Raw genomic sequence first — 25,378 nt, forward strand, 5'->3', positions numbered from 1 at the left:
ATCTATCTATCTATCTATCTATCTATCTATCTATCTATCTATCTATCTATCTATCTATCTATCTATTTTTTATGGTTTTAGTTTTAACTTCAGTTAACCAATAACTCTGCCTAAAGATTCATCCAGCTGAAATCTGATCATGTATTTAAAAACTAGGAACTCAAACTGAGATCAAGCTTAAAATGTGAATATTGAGAGTGATGTTTTCCAGTGAAACTCTCTTTGAAGTATTCGTCATAGTTAGTCATGTTGACATCTGCAATTCTTCCATGACGTGTAGTTTTATGCAGAGATTCCCAGAAATCTTTATTTTTGTGTTATTTTGAATGAGTTCCCTCAGTGCCCTACAGCTGCTCTTGTCTGTTCTTCTCTGTCTACAGGCTAAAGTCCAATATAAAGAATGGAGCTGTTAGGCGCCTCTGCGAATAAGGACCAATTGATAAAGTCAGTCCCTAAGAAATATGTGGTTTTATCCTGAGGCATGTCTGTCTATTTTCACAGGTAGGAACCTGTAGCACCTTGGGGTGAAGTAAAAGTGATACCATGATACATAGCTTAAAATTCTGTTTCTCAGAAGCACGCAAGATAACCTGGCAAATATTAAGGTTATGTTATAGAGCACAAAATCAGAAAATAATACGAGTCGTTTAAACCATCTACACTACATTAAAGACATTTATAATGTTACAAAAGATTTCCATTTCAAGTAAATGCTGTCTATTAATCAAAGAATCCTGAAAAAATGTATCATGGTTTACACAAAATTACTAAGTAGTTAAGCAATGTTTTAAACATTGGTAATAGTAAGAAATGTTTCTTGAGCAGCAAATCAGCATATTAAAATGATTTCTGAAGGATCATGTGACAGTGAAGACTGGAGTAATGATGCTGAAAATTCAGCTTTGACATCACAAAAATACATTTATAAATTTACAAATTTTAAAATAGATTCAAATAGGAAACAGTTAATTTAAATTGTAATTAAATAGTAACCTAAATTAACCTTTTTAAAGGGTACTATACCAGTGAGAGCTTTTGTACCTTTTTTTTTTTCCTCCTGAGAGTGAACAGTAGTGTATATACATTTCCAAAAAAAAAAAAAAAAAAACAATTTGCAGTTTTTTATTTTTTTCTAAATTTGAGGAAGATTTGTGGAAGAAGCAGGCATGGTTGATATTTTTATATATCCACTGCAGCTCTCTTGTGTGTTCTAGTTTATTGCTTAAATCAAGCTGAAATCTAACAAAAAATGGTATTTTAATTTTTAAAATAATCTAAAAAGCTATAATATCTATAAGTAGCAGAAATAAGAAACAGGTTTCTGCAGAGAGTTACTCATGGAAGTGAATATGATGATCAGAATTAAAGCAGCAGTTTGTGTAAAGCTCCAGTTTGACCTCAGGCAGGCAGTTGTCACTGGTAATTTGTGACCAGAGACATGGGTTTAGACCTCCAACAGAAAAAAAAGAAAGGCGCTCTCTAATTTGCTACTTAGCACAGGCCATCGCAGATGACCCAAAGCATTAAGGTTTCAGTTTACAGCGGCCTCTTTGATGGCTTTCCTTAAGGTAATTGAAGCGCAGCAGTGACAGAAAACAGACACGTCCTGTGCCCCAGTGGGAAACGGCGCCTTCGTCCTGCACATAAAACACATGGTCTTATTATAAGTGCTTTTATTTGTACAAAATCTACATAGAGTTGACAGTCAGTTGTTGAGAAGTGATTAAATATTAGACACACAAATCAAAGTTTTTGCCAGAGTAATTAAGCTTAAAAAAAATAAAATAAACAGTGCTCCCATAATTTTAGAGAAAGAAAAGAAAATATAAGATGCAGCTGAAACAGAATAGTGAAAATTTCAGCTATTATTAAAATGTAACGTAAATAAAAAATGTCCCTATAACGTTTAATCACATGTCCGTGACCAAAAAAAACCCAGCACGTTTTAGCTGTTTTGTAACATAACTCTCTTCACAGATGATGACTGTACAAGTAACTATGAATCTAAATAAATTCCCAATGTAACAGGTTAATGTCTCAGACAGTTCAGCAAATGAAATCATTTGTAAGGAACGTGCGCCATCTGGTGGCTTGAGATGAAATAGGTTTACAGTCTTCAGTTTCTCTCACATTAGCAACAAAATAAATACATCAGATGTGTTAAAGAGACACTCCAACATCATTTCAACATCACATCTATTACATTTGTAACACACAAGGAGGATTTATTTATTTTTTCCTGAGCTTTATTTGTTTTAGAATGTCACAAGAAAGTGTCCAAAATGTTCTTCCTTTTAATTTTTTTTTTTAAATCAAAACGACTCAGAAAAAAAAAAATGTCCAAAACCTGTCACAGGGACAACTTTGTACCCTATTTACCCCTAAACGGTTCATAGCAGTACCTTAAGGGTACATATTACTACTCTAAAAAGGTACTAATATTAATCTTTTAGGGGTATATAAGGTACAGGTAAGTGTTTTTTTTTTTTTAAAGGTACAGTGCCAGTGACAAGCTTTTGTACCCATAAAGGTACAAGTTTTGCAGAAAAAAATAAGTTTAAGGACACCTTAACTTAAATTGCTTTTAAGAAGTTTTCAGGTAAATTATATATGTGTGCAGCTACTGGTAACAGAAATGATGTTGAAACAAGAAATGCTCCTTTGCTCTCAATATTATGATAACTGCACATGTTAAAATGGTTTAGTGAGGCTGAAAAAGAATACAAACTCATAATAGTGGTCAAAAGAGCGGTTATAAATGTAAAACTGTTAGACTGGAAAGTCACACATTTTATAATTTCTTGCAATGTGACCTAATATTTTTTTAAGCAGCGAGTAACACAATAACTAGCCAAACATATTTGATTATAAAGTCTGTTCTGCTTATGATTGAGGAATAATGGAAGAACTAATATTCGGATCTTTTTGAGCTTTTAATACAAAGGCTGTGGAGTCCACTATGGACTAACACAGAAAAAAAAAAAAAAAGGTTTGTGTGCATGGTGACACCAAAATGAAGTCGCGGACGTCTTTATGTCATTTTATCCTTCTATGCATTATATATTCCTGAAGTTTTGAAGTAAATATACTGACGGCAAAGATTCTTAGGACTGTATCGATCGCCTCCAAAACTCTTCACTCTTGCACAAAAATACATTCATAGTTTTTTTCCTCGCATCTTGCTCTCATGCATAAAGTGGTTGCTGGTTCCCAATACTGCATTCTCCCTGAAGGTTGATGTGAGAGCTACAGGTACGTGTCCTCTGAACCCACGCTCTCACATGAGTTGCGTAAACCGGGAACTCTGGGAGCAGCGGCCGAGTTGCCATTCACAGGTGTGTCGTCTGGAAGAAGTGGAGTGGAGTCTGTAGTGGGTGGAGGATCTTTAAGGTGGGCTGAGTTGTTGGTGTTGCCTGAGTTTTTAGTGATAGGAAGTGGTTCGGCAGCGATCGCCGGGTTGGAGGAGTGAGGAAGCTTGGTCGGGTATGTGGGAATGGGGATCGGTGAGGTTTGGGGAGGTGGCGGGATGCGAGAAAGATTTGGAGATGGATCTGGGGTTGGGATGACAGCGGTTGGTGGATCAGAGGAAGGTTCTGCCTTCCCGGCTGGTGTCTTCTCAGGTGTAGTGAGGAGGGATTGCTGTAGTGATGGAGGAGGATGGCTGGACTGATTGTTTGAGGATGTGTCTTGTGCTTGATTTTTAAGAGGGTCTGGTCTGGGGTCTGTTGGTAAAGCATATGGATTGGGGACCTCCAAAGGAATGGGGGCTTTTCGGATGGTGCTTCTTTTCTTGATGCGTGTGGATTCAGATTTAGTGTCTGAGAGCTGGGGATACTCAACGATGATGGTGGGGTTCTGACGGAGGTCTTGGCGGGAGTGCGGCTCGGCAGACATGATGGCCTGAGCGCCGTGCATTCTGGGAGGGGACTTGTAGCTGAGTTCGCCATGGGTTTTCCGCCAGCGCTTCAGCTGCACGCGGTGCTCTCGTTCAACATCTCGAGCAGATATGGGCAGCTCTAACACCTGCATGTGCAGAAGAGAAATTTCAAGCTTTTATATTGCGCTGAATATAGCCTTCAAATTCTATTCATAATTCATTTAGCGATAATCAGTGATATTGCTGAAATATTAGAATAAAAAAATGACAATACCTGCTGTTTGTCATGTAAATCAAACAACAAAACACCAGCTTTAACAAAGATTCATCTACAGTGCCCTCCACAATTATTGGCACCCTTAGTAAATATGAGCAAAGGTGGATGTGAAAATAAACCTGCATTGTTTATCCTTTTGATCTTTCATTAAAAAAATTCACAAAATTATAACCTTTCATTAAAGGAAAACAGTTGAAAGTGAGGGGAAACTCACATTAAGAAATAAATGTTTTTCTCCAATACATGTTGGCCACAATTATTGGCACCCCTAGAAATTCTTAATGAGTAAAATATCTCTGAAGTATATTCCCATTCATATTTACATTTTTTTAGCACACCGGGGTGATCATGAACATGAAATTGTCCAGCCATGACTTCCTGTTCCACAGGAGTATAAACATGAGGAAACACAAAGGCCAAATTCCCTGTAATCATTCATCACAACGAGTAAAACCAAAGAATATAGTTCTGATGTGCAGCAAAAGATTGCTGAGCTTCACAAAATAGAAAGTGGCTTTAAGAAAATAGCTAAAGCATTGAAAATCCCCATTTCCACCATCGGGGCAATAATTAAGAAGTTCCAATCAACTAAAGATGTTACAAATCTGCATGGAAGAGGACGTGTGTCTAAATCGTCCTAATGTGAAGTGAGGAGGAAAGTTTGAGTGGCCAAAGACTCGCCAAGGATCACAGCTGGAGAATTGCAGAGATTAATTGAGTCCTGAGTCTCAGAAAGCCTAAAAAGAATTATCAAACAGCACCTACATCCCCACAAGTTGTTCGGGAGGGTTTCAAGAAAAATCCTCTGCTCTCATCCAGAAACAATCTCCAGTATATTAAGTTGTCAGACAAGGCTGGAACTTCAAATGGGACCGGCTTCTATGGTCAGATGAAACTATAAAAAGAGCTTTTTGGCAGCAAACCCACCAGATGGGTTTGGTGCACACATGGATAAAAAGTACCCCATGCCCACGGTTAAATATGCTGCTGGATCTTTAATGTTGTGGGCCTATTTTTCTGCTGGAGGTCCTGGACATCTTATTCAGATACATGGTATCATGGATTATATCAAATACTAACAGATAAAAAATCAAAACCTGACCGCTTCTGCTAGAAATCCAATAATGGGCCATGGTTTGATCTTCCATCAGGACAATGATCCAAAACAAACATCAAAACCAACACAAAACTGTGTCACTGAGCACAAAATGAAGCTTCTGCCACGGCCATCTCAGACCCCTGACCTGAACCCTAAAGAAAATGAGTGGAGTGAAATGAATAGAAGAAGCACCAGCATGGAGCTGGAATCTGAAGGATCTGGAGAGATTCTGTATGAAGGAATGGTCTCTGATCTCTTGTCAGGTGTTCTCCAAACTCATCAGGCATTGTAGGTGAAGACTCAGAGCTGTTATCTTGGCAAAAGGAGGTTGCAAAACGTTTTGAATAAAAGGGTGCCAATAATTGTGGCCAACGTGTTTTGGAGAAAAACATTTATTTCATAATGTGATCCCCCCCCCCACTTTCAATTCTTTTCCTTCAATGAAAGGTTATAGTTTTGTGAATTTTTTGAATGAAAGATCAAAAGGATAAACAATGCAGATTTATTTTCACAGCTGCTTTTGCTCATAATTACTAAGGGTGCCAATAATTGTGGAGGGCACTGTATATTAAATTTATGCAGTGAACCGTGTCATTTTATATTTAATTATTACATTTCTGTACATGAAAATTAATACTACAGTTAGACCTTATACTTTATTTGTAACTTTATCTATGCTTGTAATTGGTGTACAGTATTTGTTCTTTTTACAGTCTGTTCACTTGTCTTTAATAATGTATTAGTTAGGCTAGTAGTTTCTGCTGTGGTATTGGAGTAGTTAAAGTGGGCTAAGTAATAAATGCAAAGTTATCCCCGACCCTCCAGTTTTTTTTTTTTTTTTTGTGCTGATCCGAAAAATGATCCGATCTGTGACTTAATAACCATTATATGATCCGAACCGTGAGTTTTGTGATCCGCTGAACCACTAATAAAAAGCAACTAGTTTATAGTGAGAACTGGACCTAAACTAAAGCGTTACATTGATTTGTGATTTAAAATCATTATACACTACTGTTTGTTTTATTAATTAACATTATAAATGTACTTCTTGCAGAATAAAAATATTATGTAAATAATTGCTGTTGTATTGAACTTTCTTTCTTTTCATCATAGAATCCTAAAATGTACCAGTTTCCACAAAATAAATATGTTTTCAACATTGACATTAATAATAAATACATTTCTTGAAGAATGATTTCTTAAAGGCAGGGTAGGTAAGAAATTTTGTTCCAAATTTGTTTAAACTTTCTATATATATACATGCATAATTAAAATGTAAGAACTCTGGTAAAAAGAGTATAAAAATCGAGTGACTCTAGACCGTTTAATCTGTATTAAACACAGCTCATTATTTCCATCCGGGACGAAACATAGGATTGGCTTAGGCGGCTGTCACTCTCTCGCAACCATGGCAACCACCTTTTGCCACACATGACCTGCCCACTTGCGCGCGCACGTTTGATTTGGGGAATCCAAGAGGCACGGATCCTAGGAATACCAAAACAATGGCAGAGAAACAGCAAGCTAAATTCACAGTATCGGCCTATGCAGTTAGTGAAGGCAAACCAGGCAAAAAAAGGAAGACAGTAACAGTACAAGAAAAGGCAATGAACAAAAAGTCTTTGGATAAACAAAGAAATAAAACGCGAGTTAATATCGGCGTGGCTTTCCAGCGATGGCGAGAACTGAGGGAACTCAAGGGGCTGAAAAGTGACTCCTTGATGGCTTTATTTCTGCTGGACAGGTAAATCTTTCTTTTTGTATTTTGATCATACATATTTTTTTGTTTATTTTTTCATGAAGCATGTGTCATTAGCACACGTAGCTGCGTAATATAGCTAACATAACATTACTTAGCGAGCCGTAGTAGAGACGATAAATAATGATAGCTATAGTGTTGAATTGTGCATAATTTTACCCTCTGTCTAAGTCTTTTACCATGTTCACCTGCAAGTTTACCTGCACGTTTTTTTCGCCTTTGTTTTGTTTTTATATTCTCTACCTATGTTTACTGATGTCTTTATCTTGTATCTGTGTGTGTCGTACACACTTTGTTGTATGTGTGTGTTATTATTTTGTGTCTGCAATGCAGTTGTGAGTTGATATTTGAGTGTATGTTACTCTGTTGATCTGTAGAACAACGTATATGTTATGAATCTTACACGAAATTCATCTTCATCACAGTGTAAATGATGGTAATGGAAAAACGTGTATCATGCAACCTGTTTTTAGCTTTGCCTTATAGATAACTAGCTCGTTAGCGAATCAAAAAATATATATTTTAAACTTTACCAATATCAATATGCTAGCTTGATAGTGAGTACTAAAATACATCTTGTTTGTTTATCTTCATAATTTTAAAGTTATTTTTATTACATGTGATTCTGACATGATGTCACTACATGCACTGTGCTCCTTCCTCTCCGCTCGTCTCAGGTAAATAATGCGTCTTCCAGCTCAGTGGTCGGAGTCACACGTTCATGCGTTTTGGGGGCGTGGCTTTGGAAGGAGCCCAGAAGGGAGGGGGTGGAGTGAATGGAAATAATGAGCTGTCTTTAAAACAGTCGTGAGAGGTCTACAGACACTCGATTTTTATACTTTCTTTTTCAGAGTACTTACATTTTAATTATGTATTGATATATAAATAAAGTTTAAACAAATTTTGAAAAAAAGTTTTTTATACATTTTTTTGCCTACCCTGCCTTTAAGGATCATGTGACACTGAAGACTGGTGTAATGGCTGCTGGAAATTCAGCTTTGCATCACAGAAATAAGTTAAATTTTAAAATCAAAACAACAACAACAAAAAACTATTTTACAATCTTAGATTGCAAACATATTTCACAATGATCTGATCAAATAAATGCAGCCCTAACATTTCAAATAAGTGTAAATTAATAGTGAGCGATGATTATTAGTTTTTTTGTACTTAGTTATTGATGTACAAAGAAAGCATTAATAAAACAATTATTAAATATTGGTTTGGCAAATGTTACACATAAATGCAACAATAATTGCTATATACTGTATATCACTTTTTAAAATCTTAAAAAAAAAAAAAAAAAAAACCCTTATAAATTTCGACCATATCCACTCAGAACCCAAATTCAGTACAACAGCGTGACAGTGTGTGCATTCGCTACCTGATGGATGAGAAAGCCCTCCTGCATGTATTGTGGCTCCAAGGCTCTAAGAAGCTCCATAGTCTCATACTGACCAGGACAAGCCTTCAGTTTCTCACGAGTTCCCAGCATGCATTTCAGCAACACCAGCCCAACACGGAATATTATCTTCACTCCTATTGAAAGGACAAAAGAAAAATAAAGTCAGAAAGGTGATGACAAACCTGCTTGCATGGTAATATGTGTAAGTGAATCTGACCGTCACACAGGAACATGTCCCACACTCTGAGCACAGATGCCCAGGGTAGAGTTCTGGAAAACGCACACATGAACCACTCCGTCATGTAGAGGATGGGCTCTATCTTGTGTTTCTCAAGGTGCCGATACGCCGGAGGACTCACACGCTTTAGTAACGCATTTAAGATCTGTCCATCCAACTGTATGGCCTCCTACAACACAAAAAACAACAGAATTAAGACGGTGAGGTTCTTTTGTTGTCTTGGAAGTAACAGTGCCTTTTTTTCAGATTATACAACTCACTTGTCTGTCAGGCAGTTATTTACAGCAGCAATTCTACATTTATAGGCATAGGGCGATCATAGATTATATTAAAATTAGTTCTGACCTTTGGAAACCGCACGTATTTCATTTACTACTCTACATTTGTGCTGCTTACTTCACCTTTGAGCGAAGAACAAAAGAAGCTTTGTTATGTTTTTACAGGCACCTACGGCACATTTTGTCTCAGAAACATGATTCAGTGTTTGCAGATTGAAAACAAGGAACTTTAGATATGAATGCTATGAATAGAATGCAAACTATGAACCAGAGAACGTGTCTGAGGAACCCAGAAAAGGTTTCGATTACCTAAAACTATGAAGTTTAAAATGTTTTGGTCAATGGTTGTAAAATGTAGGAACTTCATAATGTGCATGTCATTAGATCTTCTATCATACAGGCAATAGATAACTTTTTCACACAATGTCAGGTGGATCTCACAAGTCAAGTCACATTTATTTATATAGTGCTTTATATAATAATACAGATTGTTTTAAAGCAGCTAATACACAGGACAATAACTGTGAAAGTTTTAATTCACCCAAAAATGTATCATTGATTATGTCATTAATTACTCACCCTCATACCATTCCAAACCTGTAAATACTTCATTCATCTTTGATATTCAAATGAAGATCTTTAATGAAATCAGACATTTCTGTCCCTCCATAGACAGCTACGCAACTACTATTTTGACGCTTCATAAAGTTTTTAAAGAGATTGCAAAACTAATCCATATGGATTGAGCGGTTTTTCCAAATTTTCTGAAGAGACTTGATCGCATGATGACCAGATTGAATTTAGGCTTTTATTCACAAATTAACACCCATCAACACACACATCAGATATGGTAAACGGAAAATTTATTTGATCATTTAATGTGACAACACCTGCCGTTCTGCAGTACACACTGATAGCCGACTGCTTTAAAAACACTCCTGTGAGTATTTGTGTAAGCAATCTGTGAAGTGCATCAAAGGTTTCTATTTACAATGTGTTTCTGCAGCATTGAACAATGTAGTCAATCACAGACATATATGTTGAGTGTGTGAATGCAATGGCCAATCAGATTTGTTTAAGTTAGTCAGAATCTGACACCGCTCAAAACAGGTTCTGCACAAGTTCTGGACGCTCCCGAATCCTTTCATTACAACCAACAAAGTAAACGCATGATTCACTGCACAGCGCAGACAGCTTCATTGATTATAACGGACGTTTTCTAAAGAGTGCAGTGTTGTGTACCTCATGATGTGATTGACAGCTTCAGTGATTATAATGGCAGCAATCTTTGCTTGCTTTCTGTATATAATATATATTTTTCATGCTGCTAACTACACAGAGCAAAGTTTCTGGATTGACAACCACATTTAAATGCGCAAATTAATCTGTTTGGCACTGATAACCATAACAATGAACAGAAAAAAACAAAACAAAAAACAATGATCTGATACTGTATGGCAAATAATCTGTGCATGCCTTGGAGTGTAAATGCAAAATAAATAAATAAATAAATAAATCAGTCACTTTTTTTTTTACATATAAATTCACAGATTTTAAAATATAAAATAGTTCTAAGCAGTGTTGGGGAAAGTTACTTTTAAAAGTAATGCATTACAATATAACGTTACTTTATAGGGATAGTAATGTGTTATGTTACTTTTGCATTTCCTTTTCTAATCTGACCATGGTTTGCTTGTTTTTAATAACCCCTTACTGCACACTAGGGGTGTAACGGTACACGTATTTGTACTGAACAGTTCGCAAGGCAAATTACAAATGGAAGTGATCATCCCTATGCACTATGTGATCATCTCTATGTGAGCAGGGCACTCACATGCCGTATGTAGCTGTTTGGAATGCACTTGGCAAAGGGAGTGGCATAATTTCCTTGTTATCTTCAGCTGGGATGTTCCCATGACAACATGAGCTTTTTATACATGTGTGCACCAAACCCATCTGGTGGGTTTGCTGCCAAAAAGCTCTTTTTTTAGTTTCATCTGACCATAGAAGCCGGTCCCGTTTGAAGTTCCAGTCTGAACTGAATATGCTGGAGATTGTTTCTGGATGAGAGCAGAGGATTTTTCTTGAAACCCTCCCGAACAACTTGTGGGGATGTTGGTACTAGGGATGGGTACCGAAACCCAGTATTAAATTGGCACCGGGGCTAAATTATGAAAGACCGGTGTATCGATGAGCTTTGACGTTAACGGTTCTGCTACCGGTACTGGAGAAATTATGAAGAAAATATACATACATTTATTATTGATATATAGACATTATCTTGTAAATTCTATCTCGCCAGAGTCACCAGCTGTGCCTGTATGCAATAATATTAGGACATTTGTCTATGATGCATTTTTGTTTTCGCAATCGAGAAGAGAGATCATGCTCAAGCAGAGGAGCTACAGCGTGCACAGCCGCTCACAACATGAAAGCCCTGTTTAATGGTGACGATGGAGGAGAGAACTAAACAACTAAATGTCTGCTTACACTTTAGGCCTGCGATATTCCGCTAATTTTATTTTTGATTTCGATTTTGGCTTTCAAGGATCAGAAAGAAGATATCTGAGGTAAAGCTATTAAAAACTAGCTGCGTTTCGTCAGGCACACCTTCATTCTCTTCACAGCTGCGCGCGTTCCTTCCTCCCTAAACCCAAACTTAACGTCAGAAACAGCACAATCGGTGATTGTTGTAAAATTCAGTCTTTACTGTTGCTAAATTGCAGTAAATGTTTGATCATTATTATCAACGTTTTAAAACGTTGAAAGCACAATAATCCGCGCAAGAGGCGCTGTTCCTCAGGCTGAATTGTGTGTGCGCAAATCGACAAACAAATTAGACTTTGGGCTTCAGGTGCACGTCCAAACGATCAAATACGATCAAAAATATGTTAAAATGTCAGGATTGGAGAGTGTTTAGCTACTTAAACGCAGTTTATATCATAAGTGTACATGAACAGCTGGGAGAAAATCCGATGCGTGTTAATATCTATTGTCTTATGACAGCAGTCACCTTCTGATGATTATGCCATCAATGTTAATCAAACAACAAAATGCAAAGAGAAAATCACTCACAGCTCAAATAGAGTTAGCTTTAATAAGCATTAATCTATTAATTTATACTGTGAAAACCATGCAATGTTATTTTACATTTGGTTACTTAGATTTCTTTTATAGGCTAACCTATATTACATACCTGAACACTTTGTTTTTGTTTACTTTGTTTCTTTGTTCATGTTCTTACTGTATCTTATATAAAAAAAACAAATGCCGGACACTATATAATATAAAGCAATGTTAATTCAGCTCTTATATATATATATATATATATATACACACACATACACACATATCAACAGTATCGGTAAGAGTAGTAATACCGTTAAAACCTTAACGATACCCATCCGTACTGTTTGATCATTTTTTTTGTGGCTTTCTGAGACTCAAGACAGATTTGTAACATCATTAGTTGATTGGAACCTCTTAATTATTGCTCTGATGGTGGAAATGGGGATTTTCAATACTTTAGCTTTTTTTCTTACAGCCACTTTCTATTTTGTGAAGCTCAACAATCTTTTGCTGCACATCGGAACTATATTCTTTGGTTTTACTCATTATGACGAATGATTAAGGGAATTTGACCTTTGTGTTTACACATATTTGTACTCCTGTGGAACAGGAAGTCATGGCTGGACAATTTCATGCTCCTAGTCACCCTGGTGTGCTAAAAAAAAAATGTAAATATGAATGGGAATATACTTCAGAGATATTTTACTCATAGGAATTTCTAGGGGTGCTAATAATTGTGGCCAACATGTATTGGAGAAAAACATTTATTTTGTAATGTGATTTTTCCCACCACTTTCAATTGTTTTACTTCGATGAAAGGTTAGAATTTTGTGAATTTTTTGAATGAAAGATCAAAAGGATAAACAATGCAGATTTATTTTCACATCCACCTTTGCTCATATTTACTAAGGATGCCAATAATTGTGGAGGGCACTGTAAGCTCAAACATAAAAACAAAAATAAAAAATACTAAGAATATATTTTTTAAATGTATAAAAATATTATGTGGATGTGGTATAACAACTTACAACAACAATTAAAATGCATTACTTTACTGGTTACTCGGAAAAGTAATCTGATTATGTAACTCACGTTACTTGTAATGTGTTACCCCCAACACTGGACCTGACAGTGATTATTTTTTTATTTCATGAATAAATAGAATAGGTTAATATTACAACCTATTTCTTTGCATTTATTTTGGATTTATTGTCAGTAATGGGATCTCAATTCACATGGGTAGGGTACTTTGTACTGTGTATGTAGATGACCATGTTCATCCGCCACCACTGAAGACCATTTTTGACCCAAAAAAAAAAAAAAAAACCCAAAAAGGTGTAATTATTCAGCTCAAATCAGTTCAATGTTGATTCAGTTCAGTTCAATAACAAGTGTTGAAGTTGCAAAGTTAGTCTCATTATCAAGTTTAAATTTTGTTCTCATCCAATAAGCACTTCTTCTATCCCCTTTATGGATTAGATTTTATTAGTAATATTAATTTCTAATATATCAAGAAATAGGTCTTACCAGGCCTGCGCTGTAGTATCCAGGGAGGTACTTCTCACAAATCTGAACTAGACCCCAAAATGCATCCTGAACAAACAAATTAAACAAACATGATTTATCATTTCAATCATTACTTAAGTAGTACAACTGATTCTAATAAGAATGTAAACTTGAATATGCGCTGCAAAAACATTGTTCTGCATTTTTACCTCAGCAGGCATGTGCATCAGAAGCACCGCTGCTATAGGAGCCTGAGCTTGGCAGTAACCTTCATCTGGTCTGTACAGAGTGTAAGCCTTCAACACCCGGAACAGGTCCTGCTGTCTGCTCAAAAACACACAGAAGCACATTGGAACTGGTGTACTACTTTGATCGTCGTAATCTAAATTTCAAAAGAACAGTATTTATTCAAAATGTTATTTTATTTACATTATAAATGCCTTCACTGTAATTTTTCAATAAAACACATTAACCTGCTGCATAGAAATATTAATTTCTTAAAAATATTTAAAACAAAAATACATAAATATAATATAATAAATACATGCACATAATAAATATTAATTTGTTTTTTGTTTGTTTGAATATGTGTGTGAATACATACATACATACATTATATATATATATATATATATACATACAGGGAGTGCAGAATTATTAGGCAAGTTGATTTTCTGATCATATTTTTTTCCCAAGCACATTTTACCAATTCCAATCCACATCAATCTTAATAACTACTATTAATATTGTTTTTAATCATTTATAAGTGATATATAATTGTTCATGAAGGCTGGAAATGAAAAATGCCTTATATTCAGGTGTGCAGAATTATTAGGCAAGTTTTCTTTTACAGGCAAAATGAGCCAAAAAAGAGATTTAACTCAGACTGAAAAGTCAAAAATTATTAAATACTCATGAGAAGGACGCAATACTAATGCAATACTAGAAATTGCAAAGTTAAAGCATGACCAAGGGACAGCAAAATGCTCATTGGGTCAGCGGGGTCAGACAAAAACAGGTGGAAAAGAAAAGACACATGTTAACTGCAAAATAATTAAGAATTAAGGTGAAGAATTAAGTGTGAAACCATCAGGAAACCTTTAGTCTCCAGCGCCACCATTTTCCAGAACTGCAACCTACCTGGAGTCTCCAGAAGTGCAAGGTCTCAGGATCTCAGAGACTTAGGTTTAGCTAAAGAATCCTAAAAAATGACCTGCACTTGATAAGAATCACAAGCTGAAGTGTTATAGACAGACAGCTTGAGAATGACTCCTGATGGACCAGCACCACATCCTCTTGTACCACTGTTTGAAGAATTTATCCAGAATCTGGCAGTAAGGTGTTTGAGTTCACTTTTAGTCCATCTCTTATCCTGAAATGTCTGTCTTGCAGAGATGGACTAAAAATGATCTTCCAAAACTTACTGCCAGATTCTGGAAGATAAATTCTTCAAACAGTGGTACAAGAGGATGTGGTGCTGGTCCTTCAGGAGTCACTCTCAAGCTGTCTGTTTATAAGGCCTATAAAAACCCAGTCTTCATGTATTTTATAACACTTCAGCTTGTGATTCTTATCAAGTGCGGGTCATTTTTTAGGATTCTTTAGCTAAACCTAAGTCTCTGAGATCCTGAGACCTTGCACTTCTGGAGACTCCAGGTAGGTTGCAGTTCTGGAAAATGGTGGCGCTGGAGACTAAAGGTTTCCTGATGGTTTCACACTTAATTCTTCACCTTAATTCTTAATTATTTTGCAGTTAACATGTGTCTTTTCTTTTCCACCTGTTTTTGTCTGACCCCGCTGACCCAATGAGCATTTTGCTGTCCCTTGGTCATGCTTTAACTTTGCAATTTCTAGTATTGCATTAGTATTGCGTCCTCATGAGTATTTAATAATTTTTGACTTTTCAGTCTGAGTTAAATCTCTTTTTTGGCTCATTTTGCCTGTAAAAGAAAACTTGCCTAATAATTCTGCACACCTGAATATAAGGCATTTTTCATTTCCAGCCTTCATGAACAATTATATATCACTTATAAATGATTAAAAACAATATTAATAGTAGTTATTAAGATTGATGTGGATTGGAATTGGTAAAATGTGCTTGGGAAAAAAATATGATCAGAAAATCAACTTGCCTAATAATTCTGCACTCCCTGTATATATATATATAAAAAATCAAAAATATGAATAGAAAATTATGAAGACTAACCCATGACCTCCTCGGGACACAAACATCTCATGGAAGGGGAACTGTCTGTGTAGATCTCTCTCTATCACATCAATCCACTTAGCGTCTCCCTCCATGCTATCCAACTCCTACTCCCCAACGACACAAACCAAATCACAGTCATAAACAGTAATCAGAGCTCAATATTTCTTGGTCTGCAACCTATAATCTTGTGATTTTGAAGCCTTATGTCATACAACAGATTAAGGACAAGAAAAGCTGCATATGTTCAACAGTGGGGTTGCAACACCAAGGTTGAGAAGCTCTACAGTAAGAAATGCAAAATGACACATCTAGAATCAAACAAATCAACTGTAATCAAGTATGTGTAGACCTGACTGACTCACCTTGAACTTCCCACTGTTTTGCTCTCTTTTCACTTTTCCACCTGACAGGTACAGCCAGGCCCTGCCTCGCAATGACGGCGGGATTCCTTTCTGACATCGCAGTCGCACCTGCGGGTTACAAATGTCTGAACGTCACACGCTGACGCAGTAATATTCAGATAAGCAGGGACCAGCATGCGTTCACAGTGATTACACACTGCGATCAGAAGTCATTTTAAAAAGGTTATTTGACACAAATATATCAGTCTCCCTTCAACACAGAAGCCACTGGACAAATCTTTATGATTATAGAACAGCCCAATCTCTGCTGGCATCAGCAAACAGCAATGATAAATTATGTATTTAGTAGGGATGGGAATCATAGAATTTACCCATGTTGGCACTGATTATACTTGATTATTCAGGTTTCCTAAAGGTTCTTGTCAAACAACACTAGCTGCACTATATATAGGTTTTGTAGTTGCATACAATTAGGTCAATCCAACAGAACAATTTACTGTCCGTTTATTGTCTTTGTATTATTTCTGAGGATGCACCGGTATTTTAATTCTAGTCATTAGTCAATAAAATTGTATACTATTTTGTCTAAATTAATTAGAAATAAAATAAAAATAAAATCAATTGTTTTAAATGCTACATGTGAATTTAAAGTGCCCATATTATGCTATTTAAAGGGGTGGTTGATTATGATTTCACTTTTTTTTTTTAACTTTAGTTAGTGTGTAATGTTGCTGTTAGAGCATAAACAACATCTGCAAAGTTACGACACTCAAAGTTCAAAGCAAAGGGAGATATTTTCTTTTCTCTGAATTCTCTGTTTAATAAGGACTACAACAAACGGCTGGTAGGGACTTCAGTTAGCTTCTTCCCTGGTTAGTGACGTCACTAACCCTAAAACTGACATAAACCCAGCCCTACGAGAACACACAACACAGGGGTGAAGCCATGTTTTTGCAATACAGTACTTAACACAAATGCAATAGCATGTCATAAAAGCAAGATGACAAGTTTTAACCATAATTAAACTAAACTTTACCTGTTCTATCTTCATGCAGCATATACTCTGTAGGCATCTTACAACAGTTCCCACATTAGCGATTATGCTAATTAATGACTTTAAGATAGTTAACTCCACATCAGCTACAAAAATTCATCAACTAAACTAACCATTCTAAAACATCCTGCTGCATTCGAAATGTTGTCACTTCTTCTTGAGTCTCTCCATCATTGTCCGACTCCGGTTTGAACATAAAAGGCTGAACACATTCACTGACATTTTCAGTGAATCGGCGCTGCTAACATGAGCTCTTGAAACTCCGCCCTCTTCTTGAGAGCAGCAGCTAATTTGCATTTAAAGGGACACACACAAAAACTGCGTGTTTTTGCTCACCCTCACAAAGTGACAAATTTAGCATGCTATATTATATATATATATATATATATATATATATATATATATATATATATATATATATATATATATATATATAAAAAAAATATCTGTGGGGTATTTTGAGCTAAAACTTCACATACACACTCATCAGGACATCAGAGACGTATTTTACATCTTGTAAAAGTTGCTTTATATGACCTCTTTAAATGTTCCTAATTTTATTTTGGAGGTCTCCTACAGTAGATTATTTATATGCATCAAAGGTCAAAAAACACTTTCTGGGAGCTACTCTGCTCTGATTAATCAGATGGCCCATCCTGTTGTCCAATACAAGTCTGTCGGAAACAAAACACCATATCTGAATTTCAGCTCCGGAAGCTTCCTCAGCACTTGTACGCACAGTGATACGAATCCTACCGATGGCCGTATCGATTTTACCATATATCAGTTTTACCATATCAATTCCAGTGCAAATCCTCATCCTTTTGAATGCAAAGTAGTTTCGAAGCACAGAAAACAGCATCTTCTGTCGACAACACCAACCAAACTCTTCCATGCCTCAGCTTCAACTGCAGTGTTTAAGGGTGGATCAAAGTAGATGTTTTTTATGGGCAGCCAATGAAAACTATAGGCTGGCATTATGAAAATTTGTTACACTGTTATGTAGGTTTATAAAAGGAAGTGACAGGAATCGCTGACAACTTTCTTTTAGGATAACTTTTAAATAACTTTATTTGTCATGCACTTTGGTCCTTAAAACCTTGCAGACCTTTAACATTCACAGACAGATACTGCATGAATGGTAAAATGCAAAAAGGCATAATGGGGCACTTTAAGCAACATAACATAAGATTTTCTAAAGATTGCATTTAATAGTGTTATTTAATTACTAGCATTTTCTAGAATAACTTTATGAGCGTTAGATAAGTAATGTTAATGTAAAAATAGGAAAACATATCAATAAATAAAAAAACAAAAACAAATTCTGGCCTCTTATACAGTAACTGAAATAATACAGATATATCTTGCATCCCTTTTTAGATTTTAAAAAGAATGTTTTTTTTTTTTTTTTTTTTAGAATAGTGTGATCTTATGACTCACAATAAGAATTTTAGATTATAGTAACAGGATATAAAATTCAATAATATAGTAATGTCTATTTTTCCATAATCTAGTGAATTTAAATTTAAATGCTTTGAAATTAAAAATACAGTAAGAGAGTATATTTAATTACTTTAATCTGGAACGTGATTGACGAAACGCAACAGGTAACGTTATTCTCGACTCGCCATGAAAATGTCATGAAATTCACCAGGTTTCAGTAGAACCAGTTCTCAATTCCCAACCCTAGAATTGTCTTTTTGCTTTCAATCTCTGTGTGACACAAAGACGAGCACACACAGTAAAACAGGCATGCAAACATAAAAGGCCAACAAAGACTGTTAGGACGGCCTCTGGCAAAACTCTTCCGTCGTCTTTACCTGAAGACGCCTCACTCCCAGTGAAAGCTTTATAAAGCTTGAGAGAAAAACAGAGGTGAACACTTAGACTAATAGATAAACACATCACTGAAGACCATATAAGGAGAGCTGATGCGATATAAGGCTTGTCCAGACAGGACCTTGTTGAAACGATTGTGTCATGGTGACATTCTGCTGAGGTTTTTAATTAATCCAAGCAGCAGTGGGACTGTCTGAGCAAGTCAATATGGGGAAACACGAGAAGAAGGGAAATAAAAGAGAAGATAACAGTGATCATTTAAAGCCCCAAGCCCTCATACAGAGATGATTTCCTCATATTTTCACAGTTTGGTGTCCCTTCTCTCTTTATTTCTAGTGTGTACATGTAAGGCACTGGCAAACATATGACATAATTGATCTGTTACTGGGAACATGCAGTGAAAATGAACACAACTGACTGAAGAATATAGTGAATGTCGATGGCAGCTCCTACCTTCTTGAACCTTTTACTGACCCATCTGTCCCAGTGGTTCAGCATATCCAACCATTTGACTTCCCTGTGCCTTAATACTTCCAGAGGAACATCTTGAGCCCTGTGTGATTAGTTTGAGAGACAGAAAGGAAGAATAAGAACCCCAAATTTGCTTATCAAAAGGAAATGCCAAACGCTATTTTGGTTTTCACAGTTCTCAATACCGATCACACCACCTCAAGTTTAAAAATGCGGAAGTGCAAATGAAGAGGCGAATGAATACGAATTACTGCTATTTTTATAATATTTTTCCCATTTCATTGTATGATGACTATCTATCTGCCTAAACAGTTTGCTTAACTTCTCTTTTAGTGTTCCATGAAAGAAAGAAATTAAGTCATAAAGGGTTTGGAATGAGATGAGGGGAAGTAAATAATGACAGAATTTGTATTTTTTGCTAAACTATTCATGTAATCTCTAAAAACATATTAGGCTTCAACAGAAATACTGAACTATTCGTAGGAAAAACTATGCAACCACTAAACCAATGACTAAAATAGTTTCTTCAACAAAACGTCAAACATATGTCACTTGTCACATTTAATTCCTTCATATAATAGTATATCATTAAAAACAACATTATTCAGACAACATTAGTTAAGATTTCTTACTAACTGGTATACTTTACAGTAGCTGATAAAAAAATGTATGCAAAACAAACAATGCAAGGAAGTTTATATCATGTTATCTAATGCAAGCTTCAATACAAGTTCCCCATTTACACCTGAATTTTATGAGTCATAATACGTGAGGCATAAATTGTGAGCCGTTTTTATCCATTACCATTCAAATGTTTGGGGTCTTTTGAACTTTCTATTTGTCAATTTTTTTTTTTACCAAGTTTTCCACAAAAGTATTAAGCAGCACAACTGTTTTCAACATTAGTAATAATAAGAAATATTTCTTCAGCACCAAATCAGAATATTAGAATGACTTCTGAAGGATCATGTGACACTGAAGACTGGAGTAATGATGCTGAAAATCCAGCTTTGCCATCACAGGAATAAATTACATTTTAAAATAGATTCAAATAGCAAACAGTTATTTTAAATGTTAATAATTTTTTAATTTTTACTGTATTTTGATCAATGGTGAGCATAAGAGACTTTCAAAAACATTAAAAAAAAATCTTACAGACCACAAATTTATGAATGAGAAAAACAAGTGGCGCAAACAACCTTAATTTTTCGTTCTACATCCATCTTTTGTTTTGAATCAGTGATTTGAAGCACCAAAGTCACGTGATTTCAGCAGTTTGGCAGTTTGACACACGATCTGAACCACTGATTCGAAACAAAAGATTTGTAAAGCTTCAAAGCTTCATGAAGCACTGTTTTGAAAAGTCGTTATTTTGTTTTTTTTGGTGCACAAAAAGTATTCTCGTCACTTTATAACATTAAGGTTGAACCACTGTAGTCACATGAACTGTTTTAAATATGTCTTTAGTAGCTTTCTGGGCACTGAAAGTGTTAATTATCTTGCTGTCTATAGAGTCCTCACTGAGCCATTGGATTTCATCAAAAATATCTTAATTTGTGTTCTGAAGATGAAAAAGGTCTTACGGGTGTGGAACGACATGAGGGAGAGTAATAAATGACATGTTTATTTTTGAGTGAAGTAACCCTTTAATTTAGGACAGAATTAAGCTGAAACAATTTCAATACTAACGTAAGCACTAAAAATAGCCATTCAGTAGATGACTAGACACTTCATCCTGAATATTTTCAAGGAATATTCATGGAATATCCTGAATATTTTCAAAATTTCCTGGGATCAACCTGTGGTTAACTACTTTGCCTAAGGCCACACTGGCCTGTTATATTGGCTCCTGTGTTTCCCCTAGTCAAATTTAAACCATTTAACTTATGGCCTAGACTTTTAAATATAAGTTTGGCAGCACACCAACCACCAGCTAGCTTCCCCTTAGACACCTATCTTAACCACTAGAAATTTGATCTGAAAGCAATGTTTCTATCAATATTTTACCTATTACGCTACAACTTCGGTTTTACTTCCTTTTCATTTTTCAGAGTAATTGTGAAAAAAACAAAAATGGAGATGTAGGAACCTAGAACAGATTTCATGAGAGTTATGTTTGGGGCCGGTCTCTCTCCAGTAGCTGGCAGACCTCAGGGCACCAGCACACCCATAAACCACAGGAAACGGAAAGCGGCTGTACACTCAGTACAGAAGGACAACTATCACTTACTCATCTATTCCATTCTATTTAACAATCCACAATGAATACAGTAGCCTGCCGCCGTCTCAGGCTACTGTTTAAAACCGTTAATTCTTAATAAAGAAGTGGTGACGATCCCAATTCCAGGCGGCTCTCTAAATGAAATGAATGTGTTGTCCTTTGCTGACTGCAGAGTCTTTAATAAAGACATCAACCTGGGGCAGATGTCTCGCTGATAAAAGACAGGAAGCTTTTACAAGTTTGCAACTGGCTGCAAAAGCAAGTGAGGATAAAACACCCTGACACTACATTCAAACCACATCAATGAAAACTAACGAGAAACTTTTTTATGCCTATTTCCAATGAAAAGAATGTTTGTTTCGTACATCCATCATCAAAACTGGTTCAACAAGTTATACAAAGAGATTCACTAAACCTACAAAAAGATTGGTTAATCGTGATGAGTTCAAGATACATGATATACAGTCAAACCAAAATTTATTCAGACACCTTGAACATTTCATTCATTAATACAGTTTATTCACTATAGTTAAAAAAAAAAAAATGGTAATAAAATATGACAAGATCTCAGAGTTAATAAAGATAAATTTTTTCTGACACAGTTTATGTCAGATAACACTTAAAGGAACACTCCACTTTTTTTGAAAATAGGCTCATTTTCCAACTCGCCTGAGTTTTACCATTTTTGAATCCATTCAGCCGATCTCCGGGTCTGGTGGTACCACTTTTAGCATAGCTTAGCATAGTTCATTGAATCTGATTAGACCGTTAGCATCTCGCTAAAAAATGACCAAAGAGTTTTGATATGTTTCCTATTTAAAACTTGACTCTTCTGTAGTTACATTGTGTACTAAGACCGACGGAAAATGAAAAGTTGCGATGATATTACGCAGCGGCTGTGACCCCGTTTGCACAGGGAGCGTGCCTTGCAACCATGGAGACATTTGTGAGAGGCGCTGAGTAATATCATTGCGCCTGCTGCACTCATGGTACGGCAGCAAAGTTCCTTGATTATTACGCCGGAATGAGAGTATAGTTCCTAGCCATATCGGCCTAGAAAATCGCAACTTTTCATTTTCCGTCGGTCTTAGTACACGATGTAACTATAGAAGAGTCAAGTTTTAAATAGAAAAAAATTTTTTTAAACTCTTTGGTCATTTTTGAGCAAGATGCTAACGGTCTAATCAGATTCAATGAACTATGCTAAGCTATGCTAAAAGTGGTACCGCCAGACCCGGAGATCGGCTGAATGGATTTGAAAACGGTAAAACTCAACTGTTTAACTCTAGGGGAGTTGGAAAATTAGCCTATTTTCAAAAAAAGTGTGATCAATGGAGTGTTCCTTTAAGCAAAACATGGTCAGATCAAAGTGTCTGAATAATTTTTGGTTCCAATTTTTTATCAATTTTACTGGTAGTCCACTGTATGAAGAATTTTTGGGTATAATGTCACAGTTTACTTTATTTTGCTATCCTCATTTACATAAATGAACTATAGTGTCCTGCACCCACTAGTAAAAATATCTGAATAACTTTTGGTTTGACTGTACATACATACACACACAAATAATATTGTTATGATTGTATTGCCTTAGGGAGCATAACTGGCTTCTTTTAAAAACATAAAAAAAAAAAAAAATCATTCAAAATTTGACCTGTAGTGTGTATATATATATACATATATACATATATATATATATATATATATATATATATATATATATATATTTATAAAATTTAAATTCATGTATTATTATAACTTCAAATGGTTTAACTGACAGGCTAAATTTGAAATAAAACATTTTAAACTAACTTTTAGAAAAGGCATGCGTTTATTTTCCCCCTCACTGGGCTACACAATTATTAATAGACACACACACACACACACACACACACACACAAATGGCAATTAAGTTAAGCAACAGTAATTCATTCACACAGATTCCTTTGCTTCTGTTTAACTGTGTCAAGAATGCAAACTATGCGTTACTTTCAAACGCTTTCCTACTACTCACACACCCACTGAAGTCCAAGCATGCGATATTTTCTGTATCATGCTTAACCACGTGACCTTGCCTTACCCAGCTCAACAAACACAAACAGGATTTGATGGGATCAGCTAAACCGCCTTGTAAAGCAGTGTACTTACGATTCCTCTGAATACTTCTGGGCTCCACCGATGAATCCATACTTGTCAATTTGTCTCGAGCTGGTGAATCCGTTGATTTCAGAGTCGGACCCGAAGGAGCTCTCCTCGTCAAACTGACTGCCCAGAGTCCTCACACTCATAGTGTCATCAGACAGACGTCCATTCTCCAGCTGAGCCATCATGATCCTCTACAAACACACCCTGCTGAGAAGTTCACTTAAAGGACATCACCTGCACTCATCTGTAGGCATCCCACGAGAAAAAGTCAAATTAATGTGATGCTTCACCTTTAAGTCTTTCTAAATCAGGCCAATAAAAACTACACAGACCCACCAAGACTTTGGTGAATCACTCAAGTTGACATTAACTTTATTTCCCAAGTTGTTTGTAGATTTTGTGCGTCTATTAAAGCTACAACGCCTTCTAAACGGATTACTGTGCGTTTAAATCGCCCGAGTTAAATGCTAAATTAGCTTAGCGCGCGACGTGTCACTATCTAACCCACAGTTAGTTTCATCCCAAAACAAGGACGATTGAAAACGTATTTTACATATGCAGAAAAACCGCCCGAAAAACGTGTAAACAACCGGACGAACGAAACTACGCATGAATTTCCTGAATCACATTTTTCCAGTCCACGGATCGTCAGGTCTCGCGCTCAAAGAGTCCAGCGGACTGTTTTCATTCAGCAAGCCGATGTTTGAGGGTGAAAAGAGAGCAGATTCCCAGTCAAGATGCTCCAACAAAGTTGTTTTCTTAGTTTAAGTCGAGGTCCCATGGTTGAGAGGTAAATAATAAAGTAAATGTCACATCAGTCGACCCGTATTTTTAGTGTTAGGGTGGCGATGATGACATTAGCGCTGAGTTTCCATTCTTTTGCTGTTGCGTTTGACAGTTCTGCACATGCGCGTCTGTGTCACTTCCGGAATCCACAGGTTATTTGCATGTATGGAAAAGTTATCTTTATGTGAGAGACGAGGGAAAATGAATAGAAGTCTGTTTAATGTTTCATAGTAGTTAATAAAAATAGGCACTACTAATAATAAATTAACTGTTTATATTAAAACCTTTATATTTTAGAATATGTTCGTCTCTAAGATGCGAATAACCAAAGGAACTGAAAGAAGAAGAAGAAGAAGAAAAAAAAAAACCTTTCTCGAGGTTTAATTTGAATCAGTGTAAGTTTATGTGACAGACGCGGGAAAATCAATGGAAATAGGCTATAAGACGTTTATAATAATAATAATGATATAAATATATATCTATTCTATTATATGACATATATTATATTGGTAGTTATACACAGTCTACCAGGCTGTTTTTACAAATTGTCAGTCTTTTAAAGAATTAATTTTAGTAGGCATTCATTATTTATTATTAATTCATGTCGTTCATGCCTTTGTGCATTTCTTTCTGAACACAAAAGCGGATATTTTGAAGAACATTCGGGTCAATCAACATTGAACTCCACTAAAACAGACATTTCTTCAAGGTATCTTTTGTTCAAAAAAGTCATACAGCTTTATAATACCTTATCATTAATAGCTGTATCAATATTACCATTAT

General features: G+C 35.8%; 1 protein-coding gene across 2 annotated transcripts; it reads right to left on the bottom strand.

The window, feature by feature from the left end:
- Nucleotides 1–1,658: 1,658 nt before the first annotated feature.
- tbc1d10aa (TBC1 domain family, member 10Aa) lies at nucleotides 1,659–24,733 on the bottom strand. Of its 2 annotated transcripts, XM_048210419.1 has the most exons (10): nucleotides 24,146–24,733; nucleotides 23,813–24,053; nucleotides 19,426–19,525; nucleotides 16,080–16,187; nucleotides 15,715–15,821; nucleotides 13,718–13,832; nucleotides 13,530–13,595; nucleotides 8,635–8,824; nucleotides 8,397–8,551; nucleotides 1,659–4,023 (listed from the first exon to the last, which is right to left on the bottom strand). In XM_048210419.1, exons 2-10 carry the CDS (start codon nucleotides 23,992–23,994, stop codon nucleotides 3,247–3,249), a joined length of 1,800 nt encoding a protein of 599 aa, XP_048066376.1. In that variant the 5' UTR covers nucleotides 23,995–24,053; nucleotides 24,146–24,733; the 3' UTR covers nucleotides 1,659–3,246. The 2 variants fall into 2 exon arrangements, with proteins under 2 accessions (XP_048066376.1, XP_048066375.1); XM_048210418.1 differs by having other exon boundaries at nucleotides 23,813–24,733.
- Between the last annotated feature and the right edge of the window lie 645 nt (nucleotides 24,734–25,378).

This window comes from Megalobrama amblycephala, linkage group LG12 (assembly GCF_018812025.1).
Source record: "Megalobrama amblycephala isolate DHTTF-2021 linkage group LG12, ASM1881202v1, whole genome shotgun sequence".
Taxonomy (NCBI): domain Eukaryota; kingdom Metazoa; phylum Chordata; class Actinopteri; order Cypriniformes; family Xenocyprididae; genus Megalobrama; species Megalobrama amblycephala.